Below are 22,537 nucleotides of genomic sequence, written 5' to 3' on the forward strand. Positions count from 1 at the left end.
ACAAAAAAGACCATTGTCAGATGTTATTTATGTGTATTTACTTTGTTAAATCAAACATTTATTCTTTAAAGGCGGGGAGTGGGCGGTGGGGTTAGTAGTCGTTGGGGTGAGCTGGATGGAGAGGAATGACGTGAAAGGGGACGTCGGTTTTGAACGCCCAATCCGGCGGCTAATTGATGGATGCGTCGTTCGATGTCGTCCGCTCTCACCGGGAACAAGAGTTGATGATGTTGAATAAGGCCTAACCGGATGCTGGAATCATCAGCCCACAGGCATAGGCGGATGGCTGTGTAATCATTAATTCACTGTTATATACTTGCCGACAATTCAATGAATCGAAAACGAGTTTAAAATGAGGGCGGGGACCCACATAACTTACGGATTAAAGGCGTCGGCGACGAGCTCCAGTGTAGAAAGGAACCCGGGAGCGAATTGCTACTGGCCAACATTTCCATCTTGACCGATAAAATGGCCGACGGAGAATCGGCCAAGCCCCGGAACAAAGTGTCTTTTGGAAGTATCCGGTACGAGTTCTTCCGGCTTTTTCTCTGGCGTCTAAGTGTTTCCAAAACGACTTGTCCGTCGTCAAGGGCGGCCGAACCGAGCGGAAGTGTATAATCATCCGCATTTGGGAAAGATCCAGCCGACGACGACGAAGTCAATTCCACGTGGAGGACTCCAGCAGCAGTCGTTGCTTTAAATCGAATCAAACGGGGGGTGATTGTATTGGATCGGCGAATCAAAGTCAACGGGGTTTGATGAATCACAAACCTGATTGCCTGCAGCACTGGTTGACGGACTGGCAGAAGGCAGCGAGGACAACCTGTCCGGAGGTGGCCCCAGTCAAGTCGCAGATGCGGTCGATAAATCCGATCGATGGAATCGGACGCGTCCATGACACGTGAGCCCAACCGTTTCCGGTGGCTATCGCCGCCCGTTGAGGCGAGTCGAAACTTTTGGCCACCACCGACACTCGCTGCTGCACGGCCATTGAGGAGGGTGTGCAGTTGTCTCTTTCAATCGATGGCTTGTTGAGTGCTTCGCGGATGAGCGAGTCCAGCGGAAGAGTCAAGAGTCGATGACAGCGAACCAGCAAACAGCAATTACTGCCACTGGCTGGCCAAGAGACTTTGTCGGGATCGGGCGAGAGCGCTAAAGGAATCAGATACACCCTCCAAGGTGGTTGCTCGGCATCCGCTCCTTCCGGTCGTCGGTAAACTTCCGATATGTACTCCTATTTTTCGAAAAAGAAACAAACAACAAAAGAATCAAATTTACGGTTGACTTTTTCATCCGGAGATTATTTCTTACGTGAACCGTGTCCTCGGTGACGAGTTGATGTTTCCAAACGGGCGGCAACTCTTGAACCGACGACATCCGGTCCAGAGTCCTTTCACCTGCTTCCGGATGCTTCCACAAATGGATCCAGCCAAAAGCTTCCGCTTTGCGGACGAGTTTCAAAGCGGGCCGATCCTCGGCGCCATCTGCAATCGATTGGCGGAGCTGCGCCGGACTGGCACCGCCGGAATCGACCAGGTAAACCGAGAAGGCCCAGCACGAAGAGTGGGCTGTCGTTGTCCGATTCCGGTTGAAATCATCGTCGAAAGTCACGCAAAGGATGTCCGCCCATCGGTAGTAGTAATATGTGGTCAGCAACCATCTGACGGTCCACTTTAGCACTGAATAATTCAAAAAGTTCCAGTGGGGGGAGGAGTTTAAACTCTCATCCTTAATTCATCCGAGTTCTAACGGATGGGTATTTTTCTTTTGAATCAATTTTTTGAAAGTCTCGACCATTTACCTTCAGTTAACAGATGGTACGGCAGCGAATAGAAAGTGACGTAAGCAGCGAAAGCCAAGTTGGTCAGCCACGTCCTCAGAGCGCCGATTAGGCTCAAGTCCGACCGGAGTATCGATTTCTGGAATCTAGAGAAGTAAAATGACGCTGCTCGGCAAATGATCTGATTAGCCTGTTTCAGTCTCGTGCTGCTGCTGCTGCTTCTGCTGCTGCTGATGTCGCCATCGGAAGATGACGGAAGCGAAGCCGAGGGCAACCGACGAGCGGAGTAACGTTCTACGGCTCTGTAACTTTTGGAGTTTTCCAACGGCAAGTCAATACGTCGGCAGTGAAGGTTATAACATTTCAAGCGTAATCAAGTTAGTACTTTGCACCAACACAAACATCGCAATCAGCTATGCAGAAATGTTGGGCTAATTAGAAATGGTGAATAACTTACGTCACTGCCATCTTTCTGCCGGTTCCATGGTAATCTGATCATCCATCAGTTGAAAGAAGGAAGTTATGAATGTATAGAAAGAAAAAGAGAAGAAAAAGACGCAAAAAGACACACGCACACACACACACAGACACTAGCAACTTGCAATAGCACACAGGAATCTTATCCAGTAGAGTCACGTTTGCCAGCGGTATAATTCACTCAAATCAAATCAATTTCCAACAGAGGGGAGGGAGTCTGTCTCTTCTTTTCTGCAGTTGGGAACCAATCAGCGAGTCTGCACAGCATCAAGTTCATATTGTTTCCATCTCTATCTCTCTCTCTCACTCGGTAGGATTGGCAAATGTTGGTCCAGCTGCGTCTTCTGGGGGAGAGGAAGAAAATCACAGTGACAGAAAGCAGCGTCTACATGACGAGTGATCTCCGACACATACTGAATCAAGATTGAGTCTGTTGACCTCCAAAGAAGTAATAATGTATGACGGACTTGGTCCGCCCACCACCACCCCAAACGTCAAAGAAATGCGACAAAAACAAGTGCAAAGGTCGCGCCACCAACTTGCCCTGATTGTCGCTCAGTCGCCATCGTTTCCTGTCGAAGGTCGGATTAGATTTTTTCCCCAGTGGCAACACTGTAACGATCCTTTTTCTTTTTTAAATCACACACAACACACAAACACTGAAATTGTTACAACAATAAAGACAAATCGAACGGGTGTTGGTGGTTGACTTCAATCCCTCATCTTCGTCATGGCGTAGAAATAAATGTTGGGAAGGACGACAATAACGAACAGCGAAAAGGCGACTTTGAGGAAGCCCAGAAAAGCGATCCAGCGCAAGATTCGACTTCGAACGAGTTTGCGGAGTAACGGGAAGCGCTTCCCATTGATGGTGATGATTTTGGTGAAACCGCTGGCCGCATCAGCCAATCGATCACCTACAACTCCGTTCAACCAGATTCTCACAGCCGGGTGGAAGGCCTCCAGAGCCGGACGCAATTTGGACGCGTAGAGCCAATAGGCAGCGCTGGTGTGCTGCACTCCGGCGGAATCGGTTCTGTTCAGTTGCAGAAATCCGTCACAAACACTGATTGTTAAACACGACGTCACCAAAAGGAAATGTATCGCCAATTTCTTCATTATTTCGGTTGTCACACTGGCGCACGGGACGAAGGGGGGACTGATTGATCCGCACTGACTGGATGTCGACGAAAGAATAGCCGAACCCGTTGCCCATTTTCTTTCTAGCCGGCGCTTCCATGTTATTTCGCGCGGGTGATACCCGGGCAATGAATTAAATTTTTTGGGTATCCACAATAGAAAGACCGTTACGTCATCCGCACACACAGAAAAAGGTTCTCTCCCCTATAGTCCCCCCACCAAAAAGAAAAAAGAAAACCACAAGAATGCGACAGCGGCATCGGACCATATGGTGTAAGCAGTTGTTAAATGTTATATTGTATTTTAGCTACGGTTCTTTGTTCAATTGGCGTGCCGAATCGCTAACGAATGTAGAGGCTGTAGCACAACTGTAACAAACAATGTCAAGATAAAACTTAACAACTGAACGGATCATCATTTTTTGAATGGGTGGGGGTGGAGTGGCAATAATGTCAACAGGAAGGCCGCAATTAGTGCGTGATGAATGTAAAAACTTAAGACTTGTACATCTATTTTTCTAGAGGCGATGCATAATAACGGGTTATTTTAAAAAAGAGAACCTGTTGGGGAATCATTCAGTTTGTTTGACAGGTAATTGGAGCGTGGCCGGATATGGACTGAACGATGAGTCGGACGAGATCCGAATGGGTGACCCGTTTGCGCCCGACTTCCGGCCCGCTACCCATTCGGATCGAGTTGAGATGAGAGTCACATTGGCGGCTGGCCGAGCCGTGAATCTCGGCAACTCCAGAGGCCGATACAATCGAAGCGGCGTTCTTTTCCGTCACACCTGCGCCCGCCATGATGACGATCCGCCCATCGGCTATTTCTCGCAATCGGACAATGAGTTCCAGGCCGGCTTCGGCCGACTCACGCTGACCGCTCGTCAGAATCCGGCGAAATCCCAACTGGATTATCTCCTCCATGGCGACGAAAGCATCCGCCGAAACGTCAAAAGCCCTTTTGTTTAGTTTTTCAAAACATGAAATTGAATTAATTCAAATAAAAAGGGGAGTCCCATTGAAATAAACTTGGGAGCCATAAGTCGGCGAGCAATTAAATCGATCTACATTTTTGAGTCAAAGCTGGAAAAACCAACTATTCAGTTAGATACGCCAACGTGCGGGAAACAAAAGTTCTAGAGGACTTTGTGAGCGCTCAAATCTCTCCCGTTTCTTCACATAACGAGCACGTTTTAGTCACTTGAGATACAGTCGGATACAGTCGAGTGCAGCACACGAGTTTCTGAATCAAAAACAATTGGAGACTTACTGGTTGCTTTCGAGTTATTCCTTTATCTCAAGGATTCACAAACTGTCTGAATGAATTGCGATTGTCAAGACGACACACTCGACCGACTTTATGCCAACCCAAATAGCTCGGACTGAATGAAAGTGTTACGGTATTTTCAAGACTCTTAACTGTCAAATTCGAGACATTTTCAACAGCCGGCTGATTATCACAATTCCTTTTCCCAAAACAAAACTTTATTCCTAGAAAATTGTCGGTAATTTTCTTTCTAAGGATCTTTTGATCTTCTTATAGAATGTACTGGACGATCCCTTGCAGCTTACACCAGACTCGATTATCTCTGCCAGATGGCTATGGTATATCAAGTCAATGAAATATCCTCCACGCGCTAACTCGATTAGAATTATCTGCCAAAAGTAGCTTATTGATCTAGACGAAAGGCCCCAAATGATAATAGGAGACTTACCGATGAAAAGTGCACGGTAATGGATAGGCAGATCCAATCAATCGAAGACAGGCTTCTCGATCAACGGCGCCGTCTGGATGGATGGCACCAAAGACAAATCCATCGACTCCAATCTCCTTGAGCGAATTGACGTCCTGCTCCATGACGTCAAGTTCGTCTTGATCGTAGACGAAATCACCCTCTCGTGGCCGTATCATGGCGAACACGGGCAACTTGACACAGTTTTTCACTGACCGAACGAAACCGACGGTGGGCGTCAAACCTCCCAGTGACAGGCTGGAGCAGAGCTCCAGACGACTGGCACCACCTCGCTCAGCGTTTCTGGCCGATTCCAAACTGTCAACGCACACTTCCAAAATACAGGTCCAAGTACTCATGATTATATATACTTGATTGCGTAATAAGAGGTATTTAAGTTCACGAAATAAGTTCACGAAATGTGATATCTGATTACAGCATGCAACAGCCACAGCATGGTAACTGACTAGCAGTCGAAACATTGTTTTCATGACTAGCTGCAAGTTCAGCCATCTGTGGCTGATTTCGGGAAGCTCGTAACAGTCGCTATCTACTCAAATGCGCGATAATTTGAAAAATAAAATTTTTTTTAAATTTGAAAAAAAAAAATATAAATTTTAAAATGGTTACAATTATTGATTAAATTTTTTATTGAATTAGAGAAAAGTGATTAAATTTTTTATTGAATTAGAGAAAAGTGATCAACTACACACCAACTTTTGTTTCGATGGTTCTTTATCGATTTTCTTTTAGGGGGAGAAGTTTAGCGTTATTATGGCAATTTAGTTCCATCAGGGATGTACGTACGAAAAACGGGAGTATTTCTGTACAAGATTCTTTTCTTCTCTGAATTCGATTATGGTGAATTATGTAGGCAGAAATGGCAAGCTACTACATTAAGGATAAACTGGCAAAGGGAGAATTCCCAGGTCGCCCGTTTCGGTTCCAGTGTACATCCCGGTATATCCATGGGTTTTGCAGGGAGAGAAAAATATCGCCATAAATAAGTTGAAGCGCATTGAACTGTGACAGGTTGTATGACTAGCTAGCTATGACCTGTATATTCGTATTCATAAAATTCAAAACACGATTCATAATTCAGTTCGAAAGTGAGTTAAGATGGGAGTCGAGCCTGTCAAGAAGACGCTTCCAAGGAAATAAGCAGGTTGCGAATGCAATTTTTATGACGTTCTATTTCTCTCTCAGCTTTGGCATTTCACGTATACTAACACACCCAATGACCTAATGTGTGTTTTATTCAAACGACCTGAATCATAAAGTTGTTTATGGGCATAAAAGAAATAGTGAAGGAAAGTGCTGTGAATATGTCTTCTCCAAGTATCGTGACACGCTCACGTTAAAGAAAATTCTTGTGAAATTACAATGAAAACGCGGAAGTGAACGAACCATGTAACGGGGCATTTTTGCTCATTTCTTTTCCGCAAATATGTTAGAACGCATTTGACTTTTTTCTGCTTGGAGGACACACCCTGCGGCGGAGAGACCTCTAACGGACAGCGCTACATCTTCTTAACATTTCTGTACTACTTTTTTTTGTTATAATACTTTCCGATGCCATCAAATGCAAAACAGCAACCTAAATGGGCAACCTATATTAGAATACGCAAAAAGGGGCACTGTGTCTCGGTCTCAAGATGGACTACCCTTATTTCGTTTAGTTGAGGGTAAGCAGTTCTGGAAGTCTGACGTTTGAATCAGCGCTAGCCGGTCGATTGCATCTTCCGCGTTTGAAAAATGAATCAAAATATCAAAATATCACATCAGCTGTCAGTCATACAAAACATCCTTTTCCTTCTACTCTGTGGATTAATTTGCGCATCACACGCTAATACGATACGGTAAGATTTTAAGTTGAATGAAATCAAAACAATTATTTATTTTTTTAAAATTTGCATCGGTGTTATTAGGGCGAAAAGACATATTTCCAACGATGAGAATTTCACGGAGGAAAGAGAAGAATGCAAAAGAGCAGCTGGTAACCCAATCAACGAGGAATTAGGCGTTGCTCTAGTGAAAACATTAAAACGTATCGGAACTGAATTGGTAGATTACGTGGAAAATGGTGACCACGAACAGACCCAACTTACCATAAGTAAAATAAAAAATATGTGGAAATGTATAGTCCTAAACGAGGAATCGATGGCGAATTCTGGCGAGTCGGCTGAATCACTGAAAAAGTACATGGCAGAAATCCTATACTTCGCCAAGTAAGCAAAATTACATCTACAGTGTAACAGTTGGCCAGCAAAGCAACAAATAGAGTAAATAACCAACTATTCGATTTCAAGTGATCGGAATTGCAAGTCACCAGACGAGACATTTTTCAACGGCCAATGTCTTCCCATCAGTACAAGAAATAGGAGCGAATATTGTGCCGAGCACATGGGACTCTATGACTACGATGAAAATAACAAAGGATTTTGTGACTGTCTGGAACTGACGAGAGAACAAGCGAAATCACAACTACGGCCAATATATTCGGATGAGACTGGCAAATGTCATCGGCAAAATACACAGGTGACACGGAAGTTTTTACGAAAGTTCTTCTGACTAAAATACAACAGCGTTTATCTCACTATTAAAAGGGCCCCTGTGAAAATGGAGAATGGTTCGTACTGAAGAACACTTCGCGGTGCGAACCGGTCCCGGACGGATGCCCAACTGACGGTCGGCACGTCTACTGGAATCTTGACAATTCCACGGCCAAACAATGCTTGGAGATATGGACTCAGGGACCATGCGAAGAAGGAAAATTATTGCATTTGGCACAAGAAACGGAAGCAAAGGTTTACTGTAGCTCCCGATTAGAAGATTACATGGGTCCAATTTCCATACTGTATAGTACTGGATGCCAGCACGGTACTTATAGCCAACATAAAGGCCTATGTAAATCTCCCCATTACGGTTAAACATAATTAATTTGTGTGTACCCGGCTTGGTTGGGATAAGTCTCTGAGGAATTCTGTGAATGTATTGTTTGTTAAAGACATTTAAAGTGGATTGAAAGCAACGACTCCTTGCTTTTAAATTTGATTTCGAATGCAATAGATATCCGTGCCTTAAGCTCATCAAAAAAGTTATCAGGCCTTTCATGAATCCTGATTGTTCTATTCCGTTTTGGTGCTTCTGTTTTTCGAAAATTTATGGCGTCGCTTACTATTCAAATGTAAATCTTAATAGGGAGAAAAAAAAAACAGTTTGATAAATGCGCGAAAGTATTTTAGGCTTTTAGGGTACAAAAAACGGAAAGGAAAGTCGACAACTGATAAATCAAAGTTGCTTCTGAATCGACAAATACAGCGAAAAAAAAGAGGAAAATAAAAACGCGTCGGTGGCAATTCCCGTTAAATACATCAAATAAGCCTGACAACAATTGGACGATCACCAGCTATCCTCAATAGCCAACATGGAGTGACGCCTTTACATACGAAAAATTCTGCAGTAAATATCGGCGGGAACGCTGGGATAAGAGAGGGAAAGGAAGTTCATGGCGGGAAAATTTTAATGCAATTTTTTTTAACCTTCAACAATTTACACGCGAGACTACGAAAATTTGGCATTCGAAAGCGCTGAACTCAATTGGACTGCGGAGGAACGTATACCAGGACAACTAATCTCTTAATCTGATACATAAGAATGGTAGAATGCATATTTGCTCAACTTACCTTTCACGTAGCGAATGAATAGAAGGGCAGGTTAGGGGCAACTTGGGAAGAAGAGGAGCACCAGGAGCGCGGAATTCTAATCCTGTACGATGCAACGGCCGACAACAACGGCCATCTTAAAAAAATAAAAATAAATAAAAATAAATTTAATGGTATGTTAGTTATTCTGCATGAAGGATAAGCGCTACTTTCTTTTTTAATGAGTTCCTCGACTGAAAGAAAATTTCGATTGGAAGGAAAGGGCAATCGGTAGTAACAACAAGGGCAACACTAGTTTGACTCGCAAATAATCCAAAGAGGATTTTCAGAAATATTTTCCGACCATATCGACGTTTAGCAAAACAAATGACACGATGACCACTGTCCTGAAGTCACTCGAAGAAATCATGTCGACGCATAAGGAGGTTACGTCGATATGAGGATGTCGCATACATCAAGAGATTACTATCTATGTATATTTCACGGGAGCAGTTCTTATTGAAGGGCATCTCCTTCTGAAACTGGCTCCAAGAGAATGTTTGACCCACATGTATATATATTTTTTTTCGCTTAACTGGACACATAACACAAATGTTTGTAATCTAACGGGTGGCAACCTATATAGGAAACGAAAATACGGAAACAAGAGCTTCGTCGTCAGTCTCAATTTCGAAAATCTGTGTTTAGTTCATTGTCAGCAGTTCGGGATGCCTGACGTTTGAAGTAGCCTGCGCTAGGCCAGTTGATACAATCTTTCGTCTCGTTTGAAAAATGATTCAACACATTAGAATACAGTATCTCGTCAGTTAATATTCGTCAATAAAATCTTGTTCGTTTTTTCTCTCTTTGGATTAATCGGCGCACCACACACTAATAACATCCGGTAAGATTTCAAGCATTATCGGTTTAACTATATCAAAACATTTTTGTTGTTTGTACACCTGTCTTAATAGGGCAAAACGGTATTTTTCTCCATTATTTATTGCCATCGATAGGAGTTTCACGGAGGTGAAAGTGAATGAATGGAAAGGAGCAGCTAGTAATAACAGAAACCAAGAGGAAGATGGTTCCGCTTTTCTAGTGGAAATATTGAAAAATCTCGGCGCTGATTTGGTAGATTCAGTGGAATATGGCGACGACGAACTGACCCAAATTCTCCTAAGTGAAATCAAAGATGTACGGCGACGTATAGTCAATAACCCAAAATCGTTAGTGAATTCCGGCGAGACGCCTGAATCGCTGGGAATCTACATGGCTAAAATCCTTTTCATCGCTAAGTAAGCAAAAATATCTCATCACAGTTTATACACCTCGCAAGTTAAACAAAGCAACAAATAGTGTTAATAACCGACTATTCGATTTAAAGGGATAGGCATTGCGAATCACCAGACGAGACATTTATCAATGGCAAATGTTTTCCCATCAGTACAAGAGAAAGGAGCGAACATTGTCCGGAGAACATGGGACTCTATGACGATGAAAAGAACGAAGGATTTTGTGAATGTCTGGAACTGACGAAAGAAAAAGCGAAATCAGAACTACGGCCAATATATTCAAATAAAACTGGCGTCTGTTATCGGCAAAATACTCAGGTAAGGGTATTTAACGGAAAGTTGTCCTGTCTAATACAACAGCGTTTATCTGACTATTAAAAGGGCCCCTGTGAAAATGGAGAATGGTTCGTACTGAAGAACACGTATCCGCGGTGCGAACTGGTCCCGGACGGATGCCCAACTGACGGTCGGCACGTCTTCTGGAATCCTGACAATTCCACGGCCAAACAATGCTGGGAGATATGGACTCAGGGACCATGCGATAAAGGGCAACTATTACATTTGGAACAGGACACGGAAGAACCACAGGTTTATTGTAGCTATCGATTAGCCGAGTCCTTTTTTACGTATTCCGCATTGTCTTTTCCTCCATGCCCGCCAGGTACTTTGTCTAACTATGTTGGCCAATGTATTGGTTGTTCACGCGGCTGCTACGGCGCATTTATTGGTTGAATAAAATGAATTTGATGATTAATTGACTAAGCTGGGATAGGCTCTCTGTATACAAATCCCTTGTTACATGTTTGTTGATTTTAAAAAAATAAGGAATTGACTGTCGTTTCCCAAAAATTGCAAAGAGCTTCCAACAACAAGGCGTTTTATGTTCTACATTCAAATGCCAAACCGCATTTCAATAACGAACTATACTGCATCAACCACTTTTCGATAACTTAATACAAATTATGTAGTAGAAATGGTTCCGGATTTAGATTTGTTAAATGGGTTTGAAAGCATCAGTCGATCAATTTCGATAGCATCAGGCAGACAGTTTTCAGTTTTCTTATATAAACTGTCATTGGTTTTAACTTCAAAACATTACTATACCGGTACTATTCACAAAATGTTCATTGCGAGGCAGGCCACTGAGACTGTGCAACGTTTCCTGCTATGCGTCGTAGCTTTTTGTTTTGAAAGCCACCTGGGATTTGTTTTAACATTTGATGCAAAAGGCTTGAACGAGGAGATAGGATTTCTGGCAGATAAAAGTTTCTAATAACTTGGAAAAACACAGCGAAAAATTGGTAGGTTAAAAAAATGAAAAAAAAAATTGAATAAATAACAGGCTGGATACCTTTTGTTTAAGGTACACGAATGGTGACTGTTTTTTTTTGCCATTTCTCTCAGAAGGGAGAAAAGTTATAAAAATTTTAATTCATTTCCATAAAAATGACTTTTCGCATGAAAAGAAAATTCACTATTTCAAGAGTCGATGCAATCACATTGTGGCTATAACAGCAACTGTCATCATGACAGCTTGATAGTGCTTTATGATGACCAAAACTAATGAAGGAACTTGTGACAGCCGGGAAGGCACAAAAGGAAATAACGGTCTACCACCAATTTATTCAAATCAAATCGACAAGGCTCGTTATCAATCGATTTGGTTTTAAATACAAAAGGGAACGTCTAGCTTTCACTGAAGATTTTAAGTTTTGAAATAAATTTCCCGTCTAGCCAACCGGATGGCATTCCGGATGCGTCTACTCGGAACAGTTATCACGCCTATGCGAAATTAAATGGAACTGGCTGTGTTTCATCCCGTGCCAACAGATTGTTATTTACTAACGGTGCAATCCTGTGCAAGAGGCTGTACCTGATGACGTCAAAGAAGGATTGGTGTCACACAAATGACGCAGTTTGACAGGCGGTAGTGTTAAGAAAGTGACGTATTATTATACAAAAATGAGGGCATGTGCGTCACTCTTCGAGTGAATGACGTCAAAAGGATCGAGGATTAACAATCTGTGACGTACGAGGGTGAAGGTGACAACCTAATACATATTTTCAACTTCTTCCGTACGAATCCCTAAAAAAAATACATTATACAAAATGCCCCCAATCTAATCCCAAGTTTGTTCGATAGCAATTTAAGTTATACCAACAAGAGACCAAAAATGTAAAAAGTAATGCAAGATGACCAGCAGGTGTAGGTACCGGTATATTGGCAAAATAGTGTGAACACTTTCTGCATCAGTCAAGAAAATGTGCGCAAGCTAAACTTCATTCTGAAAATAACCATGACGACAGCGTGAAAATATTGTAGAGTGACGCACTACACGCACGTCTTTGTCAGCTCTTCAACTTGTTTCTCTGTAAACTCTTCTGAAAGACAAACAATGTAGCGAGTCATCTTTCCTATATTCCATCGGCACATCTTCACTATTTGCATTCATCTCGCTACTACGCAATCTGTAGTAGGGCTGCCAGGTGTGTATATGTAAGCCGGTGTTAAATTCCCTCCCGTTCAGTTTGGTTTGTGACACCTTTCCTACCAGATTCCCGCACGCAAAGTTCTACGCGATTTAAATGACTTTGTGGCCAGAATTGGTGTTTGTACTCATCGCACCAATTGGTCCTTAGGTACGCTTCAATCTTGATCGGTGAGTGCCAAACGGTTCACATTTTTAACGAAAATACTACTAGGCTTCAAATTTGTTAAGGGCACAGGTAAAAATTTCGAAGGATCAGGCTCATCTTTGTCAATTTAATTTCTTTAACACGTACGTCGTGTTTTCATAATTATCTGAAAGATGGACCAAAACTGTAGGTAGTTAAATCAATGACGAAAATGAGTTAATAACCCCGCTTTAGACAATACACAAGAAAATTAATTGGAAAATATTTCGCACTATCTATAGACTATCTCTCAGTTCAAAACGAATTTAACATCCTAAATATGCCACAGAATGAAATCTCCGCATTAAGACTGCTTTTTCGGTACAAGAAATTAAACAGTGAAGCAACACCGGTATTGCATCAGCAATCATAAACTGCTCATAGCAGTGGTTCTCAAGAAAATTTCCCTAAATTTTTTCCCGAGGTAAAAAAGGCAAAGTACCGTTGTTCATCCTCCAACAACTCTCCCTTAAAAAATTCAAAAATAATTTATATGCATAATGTATCTATCCAGTTGAATAGATGTCAGCATTTTCTTTATAGTTTAAAATTCCAAGCAGCATGAAAATCATTTGAAACAAACTTTTTAAAAATAGTCATGAGTCATGTGCTCATCAGTATAGCCAACACATAGGTCAATAAAATGACAAATATAGTTTCTCTGTTTATATTAGTTAATAGCTTCTCCAAATCAACACACCAGACAATGGCAACAGCATTGGATTCAGAGAATGCTTCAACATCACTTCAAAACGTAATTCCTTCGACAGCGTCGAGCTCGTCATCGAACACAGTCAGAGATGTAGATATCGAGCGCTGGATTACCTCGGATAAAAATCGTTCGAAACTTCACAGCGATTTTGCCAACTACGTCGAGATGACGGTGAATCGCCAACTCTCCCGTCTGGAAGAGACTTGGGTTGAGCGACAATACGTCAAAGTCGTCTTGAAAATTTGGCTGAAAGAAAGTTTGAAAAAAGCTTTCAACTACCTGGAGAATAAAGCGATCGACATCAGCATCAAAATGCCGACTCACTTTAACCAATTGAAATCTGTCCATTCCTTCGACGACATTCCAAAACAGAACGCTTCATCTCAGCTGCTCGGTTGGTGTAAAGGCGAACTTTTTCAGTTGATTCTCGATCAAAAAGATCTGTTCCAATCGAATCCGTTTTCTGTCGCTCTGGTATCTTACTACGTTAAACACTTCAAGACGTTGTGCACTGACAAGGTGATTTTCCGTTGCCTCAGTGACATGGCCAACGACGAAACTCAGGCCAAAAAGCAAAGAGCTTTTATTTCTGCCTTGCACGAGTTCTTTAATGTCGCCCACAAGTGCAACACTGACAGTAAATTGCAAGACATAATGGAAGAAGACTCGCTGGAGAAAAATCTAATGGACGACATCGTAAGCGGAAAAGAGTTGGTTAACAGACTGCTGGGAGCGATCTCCAATGTCGACTTGAAAACGGAGATCAATAAATCCTTTCGTCTTTTGAAAGAATCTGCCGAAACTTTAGAGGACAACCAGTGGACTTCACAACTGCAATCTTTGACCAAAGAAATCTGCAAGAAATCCTTGCTACCGATAACCAAAGCCGAGATTAAAGACGAGGACGGTGGGAGACGAATCATCGTTGTCAAAGGGGTCTCAGTCTTCATCGGGAAAATGATCACGAAAATTTCTAGCCTGAATGTGAAAGCGCATGAATTACAAATTATCGGGATCAAGTCTGTTCACGTCGACTGGAATTTGACGGCGAACGATTGGCACGGAACAAACGTTGCCGTCCTCACCAACAAGCTATTCATACACGGTGACGTTTGTTTGGATGTATCCGGCCAACACGGAACAAATCATCTTCAGGGTAAGATAAGCAGCTCAATGACATTACTCTTTTTCTTTCGCAACAAAATAACGAAATAACGAATGTATAACTTTTATTTTAAATTTCAGAATGTGACCGAGAGGGTGAAAGTGGCGGGAACGTTTACGTTGCGTGCAACGAAATGGAAACCGTCAACGACGGCGATCAATGGACGATCGTAGCCGACGGAGGGGATGGAAGCGACGGAAGGAACGGAGAATCAGTAACAAAGGGAAACAACAACATCTCGACTCGCAAATGGACTGAAGAGAAATTCAAAACAGATTTTCCGTCCATGTCGACGTTCAGCGAATCCAAAAAGACGATGTCCACTGTCTTGAAGACACTCAACAAATTGGTGCCTTCGGAAAATCGCGACCACGGAGCCAAGATACCATTATCTCATCAAGGGAATTTTTACATCGAAGGCACTGCTAAAGACGATAGTAGAATAACGGTATCGTTTTATCGCAAAATAAACAAGGTAACCAAGAAACCGACAAAACGTTGCACACTCATATTGTGTCAAGGTACGTATGTCTGGTATTTTTGTAAGTAACTCTAAAGCGCTTTCAAACTAAATGTGTTACTATTTTAAATGCATTTATAGGAGGAAGAGGCGGACAAGGTGGATACGGAGGCAGGATAACGTTTGAACACCTGAGTGGAGAAGCGTTCGTCGTTCCTCCTAGCTTACTCATCGGAAGAAAACATCTATCTGCAATAGAACTGTGCACGGGCTCCTACGAAGGACTGCAAGGTAAACCCGGCAAAGCAGCCGGAGATGTTGGTTTTATCCACAATGTCAACATCACGGATGACCAGAAAAACAAAGAAGGACATTTTATCGGCTTTAATAATGACGTCAAACTTAAGATAGAATATTTCGAACACAAACCCCAAAACGAAGCTGTACCTAATTCGTATACTTCAGTACAATTTTTACATCAGGAAGGTCATCGATACGCCAAAATTACTCCCAGAGACAACCTGGACGTTTTTGAAAGTTCTCATTACTCGGTATTGGAAGAAGTTGGAAAAAAGAAGGCCATCACTCGTCAAAGTCTCGAAAAATACTACAACCACATAGCCGAACAAAAGCGGATGACCCAATCCTTCCAGGCGATGTTAACTCATTTTTCACAGGCTTCAACCAACCAGCAATTGGGCGACATCGAATCGATTGTGAATCAAATTGAGAGCAAACAGTCTTTGCTTCAGCAGCATCAGCTGACTTCGCAACATGTCGCAGAGGAGAGGGTTGGAGAAGGACAATACGTCAAGCCGGCCTTCATTAGACGAATCAATGATGTCGGCATTCGAAATTCTGACACGGAACAGATCTTAGGATGTTATCCAGTTGACTTTCAATCAGAACCCCAACCGGCAGTCAACGTCCGATGCCTGAATCTATTACCTACGATGGGTGGAGTCGACAGCGCTCTTCACAGTCTTTTCGGAAACACAAATTCGACCGGCACATTTCTTTGCAGGGACTCGAAAAGGTACCGACAGGAAATTGCAAACTTTATTCGATCACAAGAAAAGACTTCAAAAAGTGAAAACAAATGCAACATTTTTACTTTTATCGAGCAATTTGTAAAATGGAGATTAAAGAATGGCGACATGGACTTTCCGAAGGCCAGCTCATTGAAAGACGAATTCCAACGCAATAACTCGTCCATTAATCGCGAATTAACGCAGAGATCCTATAAAAGTTTATTGGAGGAATACGCACAATTTGTCGAGTCACCTTCGCGTACACTCGACATCAACGAGGTGGAGATATTGGCTATCGATTACGACATAACGATTCACATCTATGAAAATCAATCATCATCCTTCAAATATAAAACAACGTTCAACAGCCGTTTGAATGGTGACAGTTGTAAAGCACAACACTTTGTCCTGTACGAGCGAGGTGGTGGATGGCAACGGCTCGAGGCAAACGAGAAACTACAAACTTTCTGCAACGAGCTGGACAAGCAATTTTTCAAAATCTGCTATTCCGTGAAATTGAATTATTTCCCAGAATTAATCAGATGGTTGGAAACAAATTGTTTCAACGAAAATATTATCTCTTCCGTTAAAAAGCTGAATCCATTGGACGGCGAAACACCTGATGAATTATCGCAACTACTGATGCGGCACTTGCAACCCACATTTGCTGTTGACCAACCCAAGAAAAAAATAAAATCAAACGACGAAGAAATAGCCAAAATAGCCGCAGCTCTTGACTTTCTAGCGGACATAGTTTTAGAATTCAACAACCGAAACATGAGCCCCATTTTCTATTTACACATTGTCGCCAAATTTAAACCAACCCTGTGGAAATACGAATTCCTTTTGCTGGAAATCGAACAGCGGCTTCAATATCAACTTGGTTATGACGAAAAAAGTACCTGGAAGAAAAACTACCTGTACCCTTTGAAGGATCGCATAATACTCTTACTCCGAGAACGAATCCTGGCAATGGACCAACAGCCTCACAAAAACCATTTAGTTTTCGAATCAGAAGGAAAGCAACTGGAAAAAATCTTGGTTATGCTGGCCAATGATTTGAATGACTCGACAGAAGACGAAGTAAACCAGCTCGGCAAACTAACGCTCAGCGATTGGTATTACGAGCTGAGATGCAAAGTGTGGCAGAAAAAAATCGATTCAACTTGCTCAAGTTCGATAAATCGAAAAGAAAAAATTAGCCTCAAGAGAAGGGCAGTGCATTTGCTACTGGATCTTGAAATGAAGCACGGAGAGAAGCATTGCTCTCAATTAATCGATGGAATCAAGGATTTCAAGAAAGTTCTAAGAAAACTCGAAGAAAAGGCGATTCCAACGAATGCGAAAAACACAGCAACAAGCGACCTGATAACGCAGAAAGAAAAGTGGCTGAAATCATCTTCAGTATGAAAAATGATCCAGAAAACATGTCACCTGATAGAAAATGTAGGCTGGAAGACATAAGACTAAAGGTAGAGGAATCAAAAAAGATGCAACTCACTGGAAATGAAATCACCGATTTAATTTCAAACGAGTGGCTAGGAAAAGGAATAGATCTGGCAGACGGACCATCGTTGGAGAAATTTCTCTACGTTTTTGATTACGCAGTTCAGAAAACCTTTCAGAAGGAAGGACTGAAAGTGCCATTTCAGCTCCGCGACACCCAAAGAGTTGCCATCATGACATTGCTGACGGACTACACCGAAAACAAATTCACTGAATCACCGAGAGGTACGTTAGTTCAGGTAGCCACTGGAGAAGGCAAGTCCCTTATCGTAGCCGGAGTGGCTATCGCATTCGCTCTTTCTCGTCTCCCAAGCGCAGACAAGAACAAAAAGAGAAACAAAGTCGACGTCATAACAAGTAACAATATCCTGGCCTACCGGGACTCTCACTATTCGGTGGATGAAGGTGGATTGCGAAACCTCTACACGTTTTTCAAAGTCAATGTGGCCAACAACTGCAGCCAATCGGAGTACGACCGCGTCAAAGCTTACGATTCCAACGTCGTATATGGAGAACTGAGTAATTTTCAGCGTGACTACTTGTTGGATAAATTCTACCACCGCAACATTCGCGGTGACCGCACGTTCAATTTTGTCATCGTCGACGAGGTCGACTGCATGCTGTTGGACAGAGGTAACAACACCCTTTACCTATCACACGACATTCCTGGCATGGAAATGATGGAATCGCTTTACGTTTTCATCTGGGAAAAAATCCATCAGCCGATGGACCGTGAAACCATCAAATCGGCCGTTTTATTTGATATGTATGGTATTATTACAAAAACCAGTTTGAATTCAATTCACGGGCCGCTTAAAGATCACCCGTCCGAGAAAAACGCGCTATGGAACCACCTAATCGAAATAAAAGTTATAGACTCGCAAGGACGACTTTTGATCGAAGATGCCGACAAAATCACAAACAACACCTTCAACTACCAAAGTAGATATGTCCAATCAGGACTCAATCATCATCTGGCCTTCTTCTTCCACAATGTGGTCAGACGAGAGCGTCGCATTCGTATCCCAGAGCATCTTCTGTCCTTCGTTGACCGACATATCGACACTTTGCTGGACAATGCCTATCGCGCACTTCAGCTCAGACCAGACGAGGATTACGTCGTCGATCAAGATCGAGCCAGATCGAATATTACCATGGATCTTGAACCGCAAGTGATTATTATCGACCAGGACACGGGAACAGACCAAACGTCTTCACAATGGGACGGAGGATTACATCAATTTCTTCAGCTAAAAGAAGGTTGCAAGGTGACGCTACAAAGTCTCAAAGCTGTCTTCGTCTCAAACGCAGCATACATCAAATCCTACGGTAAAATAGCTGGTGTTTCGGGAACGCTGGGCTCCGAGAGAGAGCGCAAGTTCATGTCGGGAAAATTCAAGTGCAATTTCTTTGACATTCCAACAGCTTTGCCCAAATGTTTCACGCTAAAGCCGACTGCAGTCTACAAAACAAAAGAAAGCTGGCTTGCGGCCGTCACCCAAGAGACGCGATTAACTGTTCTCTCTGGTGACAAAATTCGTTCCATTATCATTTTCTGCCGCTCAATTAAGGAAGTCAACACTGTCTATCAATACTTGAAAAATAATTTAGCTTCCCGTTCAGAGGGGAAAAAATGTAGAATTCATCGTTACACGAGAGACTATGAAAAATTGGTATTCGAAAGCGCTGAACTCGATGTGGGACATATAATCGTGGCTACTAACTTGGCTGGCCGAGGGACGGATATTAAGATAAGTAACCTGTTACGCAAGAATGGTGGATTGCATGTCTGTTTGACTTACCTTCCAGATAGCGAACGAGTTGAAGAACAAGCGATGGGTCGCTCAGGAAGAAACGGAGCACCCGGAAGCGGAATTCTAATCCTGTACGAGGCAATGGTCGACGACGAAGGACACCCTACAAAAGAGGAAACAGAATGGCACGTTAGTAAGTTGTTCAGCATGAAAGATGAGCGTAACTTCCAAGATTTACAGCGAATTTCTCGACTGGAAGAAGATTTCGATAGCATCAGTCGACAAGAACAATTGTTCGACGAATTTTCCCAACATTACAAATTACTGAAGAGTTTGTTCATTAGAAAGTATTCTATCCCTGAAATTAAGGCGGTATGTGACAGTGCCTTAGACAAATGGGCTTTATGGCTCGACGAGAGGTCGGAAGACGTAAAATCATTAAACCAAAAAGAAAAACACGATTCTGATTTGAAAAAAGACTTTGCTGGGCAACTTTCTGACTGCAAGGAGAGTCTCAACGACATTAGCTGGATTGCTCCGTCTCGCTTTCTAACCATGGTGAAGGATATTGCAGCCAGTCAGACGAGAAAAGTTAATCTTTCACCATTCAACCATCGCTTAGAGCTGATTATTGAATCGAAGGACAGTTTCTTTTATCCAGCTGCGCACTACTACCGAGCATTCATTTTAAGCAATGAAGAATTTGCTAAGAAGAAATCTGACATTATTCGAACACTACGAACTTGTGAAATGATTTTAAACGATTACATTGATATGCAAATGTCCTTCCTTGAAGTAGTAATCAAAACGCAGTCTAGATCTGGGAGCGATTCTATTTGTGTCGTCGAGGCTTACGAACAACAGAAGGATAACATAGTCAAACTTCTCCGTCATTTCATTTGCTCCATCTGGTCCTTTTTGGGCACAAACGACGTATCGGTTTTAGATCTTCAAATACACACAGGTATGACTATTAAAAAAGCGGAAGAAATGTTCAGCAAACTGACGGATTTAAAATACATTGTCTGTCACGTAAACAGCCCTAATACGGTTCCGAATCGTGACACTGCCATTCAAAGGGTAGCAGACAAAAATGGTGTCAAGCGATCGTCCATCGATGAGTATCTGCACGATACCGAAAAAAGCAAAGGCCTCGGAGAAAAAGAAATGAAGAAAAAACTGAAATGCACTAGGATGATTCTAAATTCAAGGAAGGAATTTTGGAATTATTTGGTTGCCAATGAAGTTTTACAAAATTCAATTGAATGCGGCATTATTTCTCAAATGGATTGCGACAATATGTCGCTCGATCGCGATGAGCGTATCAAGATAGACCCCGAATTATCCAACAGGATCATCCCTGTCCTGTACGATCCCGTGTGCACAATAATGGATTTAAAAGAAAATAACAAAATCATGTTCAAAAAATCATATCTAAAGGAGAGAATTTTTGACTATCACAATAATATGCAGTCTCTGGAGATTCCAAAATTTGAGCCTAACAAATACGCCACTTTAAATCTCGACAAACTCAAGACTATCGATCTGAAAAGGTTCGGTCAATTAAAGAAGAACGACTTGGCTAACAATGATTACATGAATATCAATCGGAACGAATGGTCAAATATTTGGAAAGAATTGAGAAATCAGGCCATTATCGACGACAATGGTGATCTCGCGTCAGTTTATAAATGGCAGGAATTCCGTTATCCGGAATGTCCCAGTTACGAGAATTCGGTGAACAGTCTGATCAAAACGACGTTTGCAGTTGAATTAGTTCGACGCGACTGGTTGAAGGCAAAAGAAAATCCAAACTTACTGGAAGCTATCACCCAATTGCCTCTAAGGCCATACAGAGATTTGTTTAATGATTTGTTTAAGGTTCACGTTGTCTCTGGCCCTCGAGTGGATGAGAATATCAGCAAAGATTTGAAAAAACTCAACGTTTTAGTGAAAACGATCGAGGACAAACAAGAGTGCGAAAGTGTGCTGGAATTTCTCGATAAACACCAACCAATTTACGTTTTCACCAGGAAATCCGGTGGATTTTCACTGAATCCCATCGAACGTGAGATCCGCGAAAGGGACGACATAAGCAACATTTCAACTGAACTCTATATTTTCGGTCTGGTGGGTTTCGACCACGCCATAAAAATCAGGGATCGGAAAATGTCTTGGAAGACGATCTCCACCATCACAATAGCGGGGGTCCTTCAGTTAGCCGTCGGAATAGCAATGAATAGACACTTACGACGTATCACAACAAATCCTGGTGTCGGGGGCATAGGAGACATTTTGTTTATCATTAAAAACCTAAGACGCAATCAAGTCCCCACTATGTCTGAATACCTACGACATAAACTGAAACAAGTAGCGCAAGATTCGTCTAAGCCAATTAGTCCCAAAGATGTTGCAGAATCCTGGCTAGTTAATCCAAAGACAAGCCATGAAAACGAAACAAACTTCTTGGAACGGATTAAAAACCAAAGACGATCTGTAACTCCTCTGGAGGATTCCTCCACAACATCCGTTGCATCATTCGAGACAAATAACCTGCTTCATTTGGTGGACCAAGGCTTAGCGCGTCTTAACGGAGAACTGGATAGGCACTGCCACCTTTGCGGAATCAAACTTCAAAAAGAAATTAGAAAAGTGGTCGACAAAAACTCGAATGCAATCAAAGAAAGTTTGAGTCATCTTCAGCGATTGCATGGACTAGAAGAAGCCCAACGCTTAGTCAATGAGAAGTTGTATGGACTCACTACAGGATGCCTTGAACGGATTCAAGAGAGATACTCCGAAGTGCTAGCCAAAGTAGACGATACCATCAATTCAGCATTTTCCCCTGTGAATGAGACTCTCGGAAGAGAAAAAGATATGGCTGGTATCTTGACTGAAATAGTTGCTGACCTCGCAAATCAAATAGTGAGAGCTGTCGACTTGGATATGGAAATTAGGCATCTGGTAGTGGAAAATATATGGAAATTTCACTCAGAACTGGAGACTCTGATAACATCACAAAACTGTGACATCGAAGAACACGAAATGACTGTCGATTTTGAAAACAAAGTGATGACCGATGTGAAATCAGAAATGGCAGAAACACTCGACAAAACAATTGCGTTTCTGGCCCAGCAATTAACAGCACGTGTTACCAACAAT

The 22,537-nt window shown here is 42.3% G+C and overlaps 4 protein-coding genes across 6 annotated transcripts in view; 2 read left to right on the top strand and 2 right to left on the bottom strand.

The window, feature by feature from the left end:
- Window positions 1-18: 18 nt before the first annotated feature.
- LOC124327090 lies at window positions 19-2,666 on the bottom strand. The gene is made up of 6 exons (XM_046785965.1): window positions 2,238-2,666; window positions 1,802-2,088; window positions 1,312-1,679; window positions 772-1,234; window positions 380-694; window positions 19-286 (listed from the first exon to the last, which is right to left on the bottom strand). Exons 1-6 carry the CDS (start codon window positions 2,246-2,248, stop codon window positions 66-68), a joined length of 1,665 nt encoding a protein of 554 aa, XP_046641921.1. The 5' UTR covers window positions 2,249-2,666; the 3' UTR covers window positions 19-65.
- A 98-nt stretch (window positions 2,667-2,764) lies between these two features.
- Window positions 2,765-22,537, bottom strand: part of LOC124327250 (copper homeostasis protein cutC homolog) — a 49,084-nt gene continuing 29,311 nt past the window's right edge. The window contains exons 1-3 of one of the 3 annotated variants that reach the window (XM_046786228.1): window positions 5,115-5,626; window positions 3,958-4,357; window positions 2,765-2,829 (exon numbers count right to left, since the gene is read on the bottom strand). In XM_046786228.1, coding sequence (XP_046642184.1) covers window positions 3,973-4,357; window positions 5,115-5,623 — 894 coding nt within the window. In that variant the 5' untranslated portion in view covers window positions 5,624-5,626 and the 3' untranslated portion in view covers window positions 2,765-2,829; window positions 3,958-3,972. The other 2 variants (XM_046786229.1, XM_046786227.1) reach the window with 2 other exon arrangements.
- LOC124327231 lies at window positions 6,795-8,216 on the top strand. The gene is made up of 4 exons (XM_046786199.1): window positions 6,795-6,991; window positions 7,061-7,360; window positions 7,442-7,670; window positions 7,739-8,216. The coding sequence occupies exons 1-4, from the start codon at window positions 6,888-6,890 to the stop codon at window positions 8,060-8,062; spliced, it is 957 nt and encodes a 318-aa protein (XP_046642155.1). The 5' UTR covers window positions 6,795-6,887; the 3' UTR covers window positions 8,063-8,216.
- Window positions 9,211-11,045, top strand: LOC124327308. The gene is made up of 4 exons (XM_046786308.1): window positions 9,211-9,680; window positions 9,751-10,074; window positions 10,164-10,389; window positions 10,453-11,045. The coding sequence occupies exons 2-4, from the start codon at window positions 10,049-10,051 to the stop codon at window positions 10,801-10,803; spliced, it is 603 nt and encodes a 200-aa protein (XP_046642264.1). The 5' UTR covers window positions 9,211-9,680; window positions 9,751-10,048; the 3' UTR covers window positions 10,804-11,045.

The sequence above is a fragment of the Daphnia pulicaria genome, chromosome 2, assembly GCF_021234035.1.
Source record: "Daphnia pulicaria isolate SC F1-1A chromosome 2, SC_F0-13Bv2, whole genome shotgun sequence".
NCBI classification, from domain to species: domain Eukaryota; kingdom Metazoa; phylum Arthropoda; class Branchiopoda; order Diplostraca; family Daphniidae; genus Daphnia; species Daphnia pulicaria.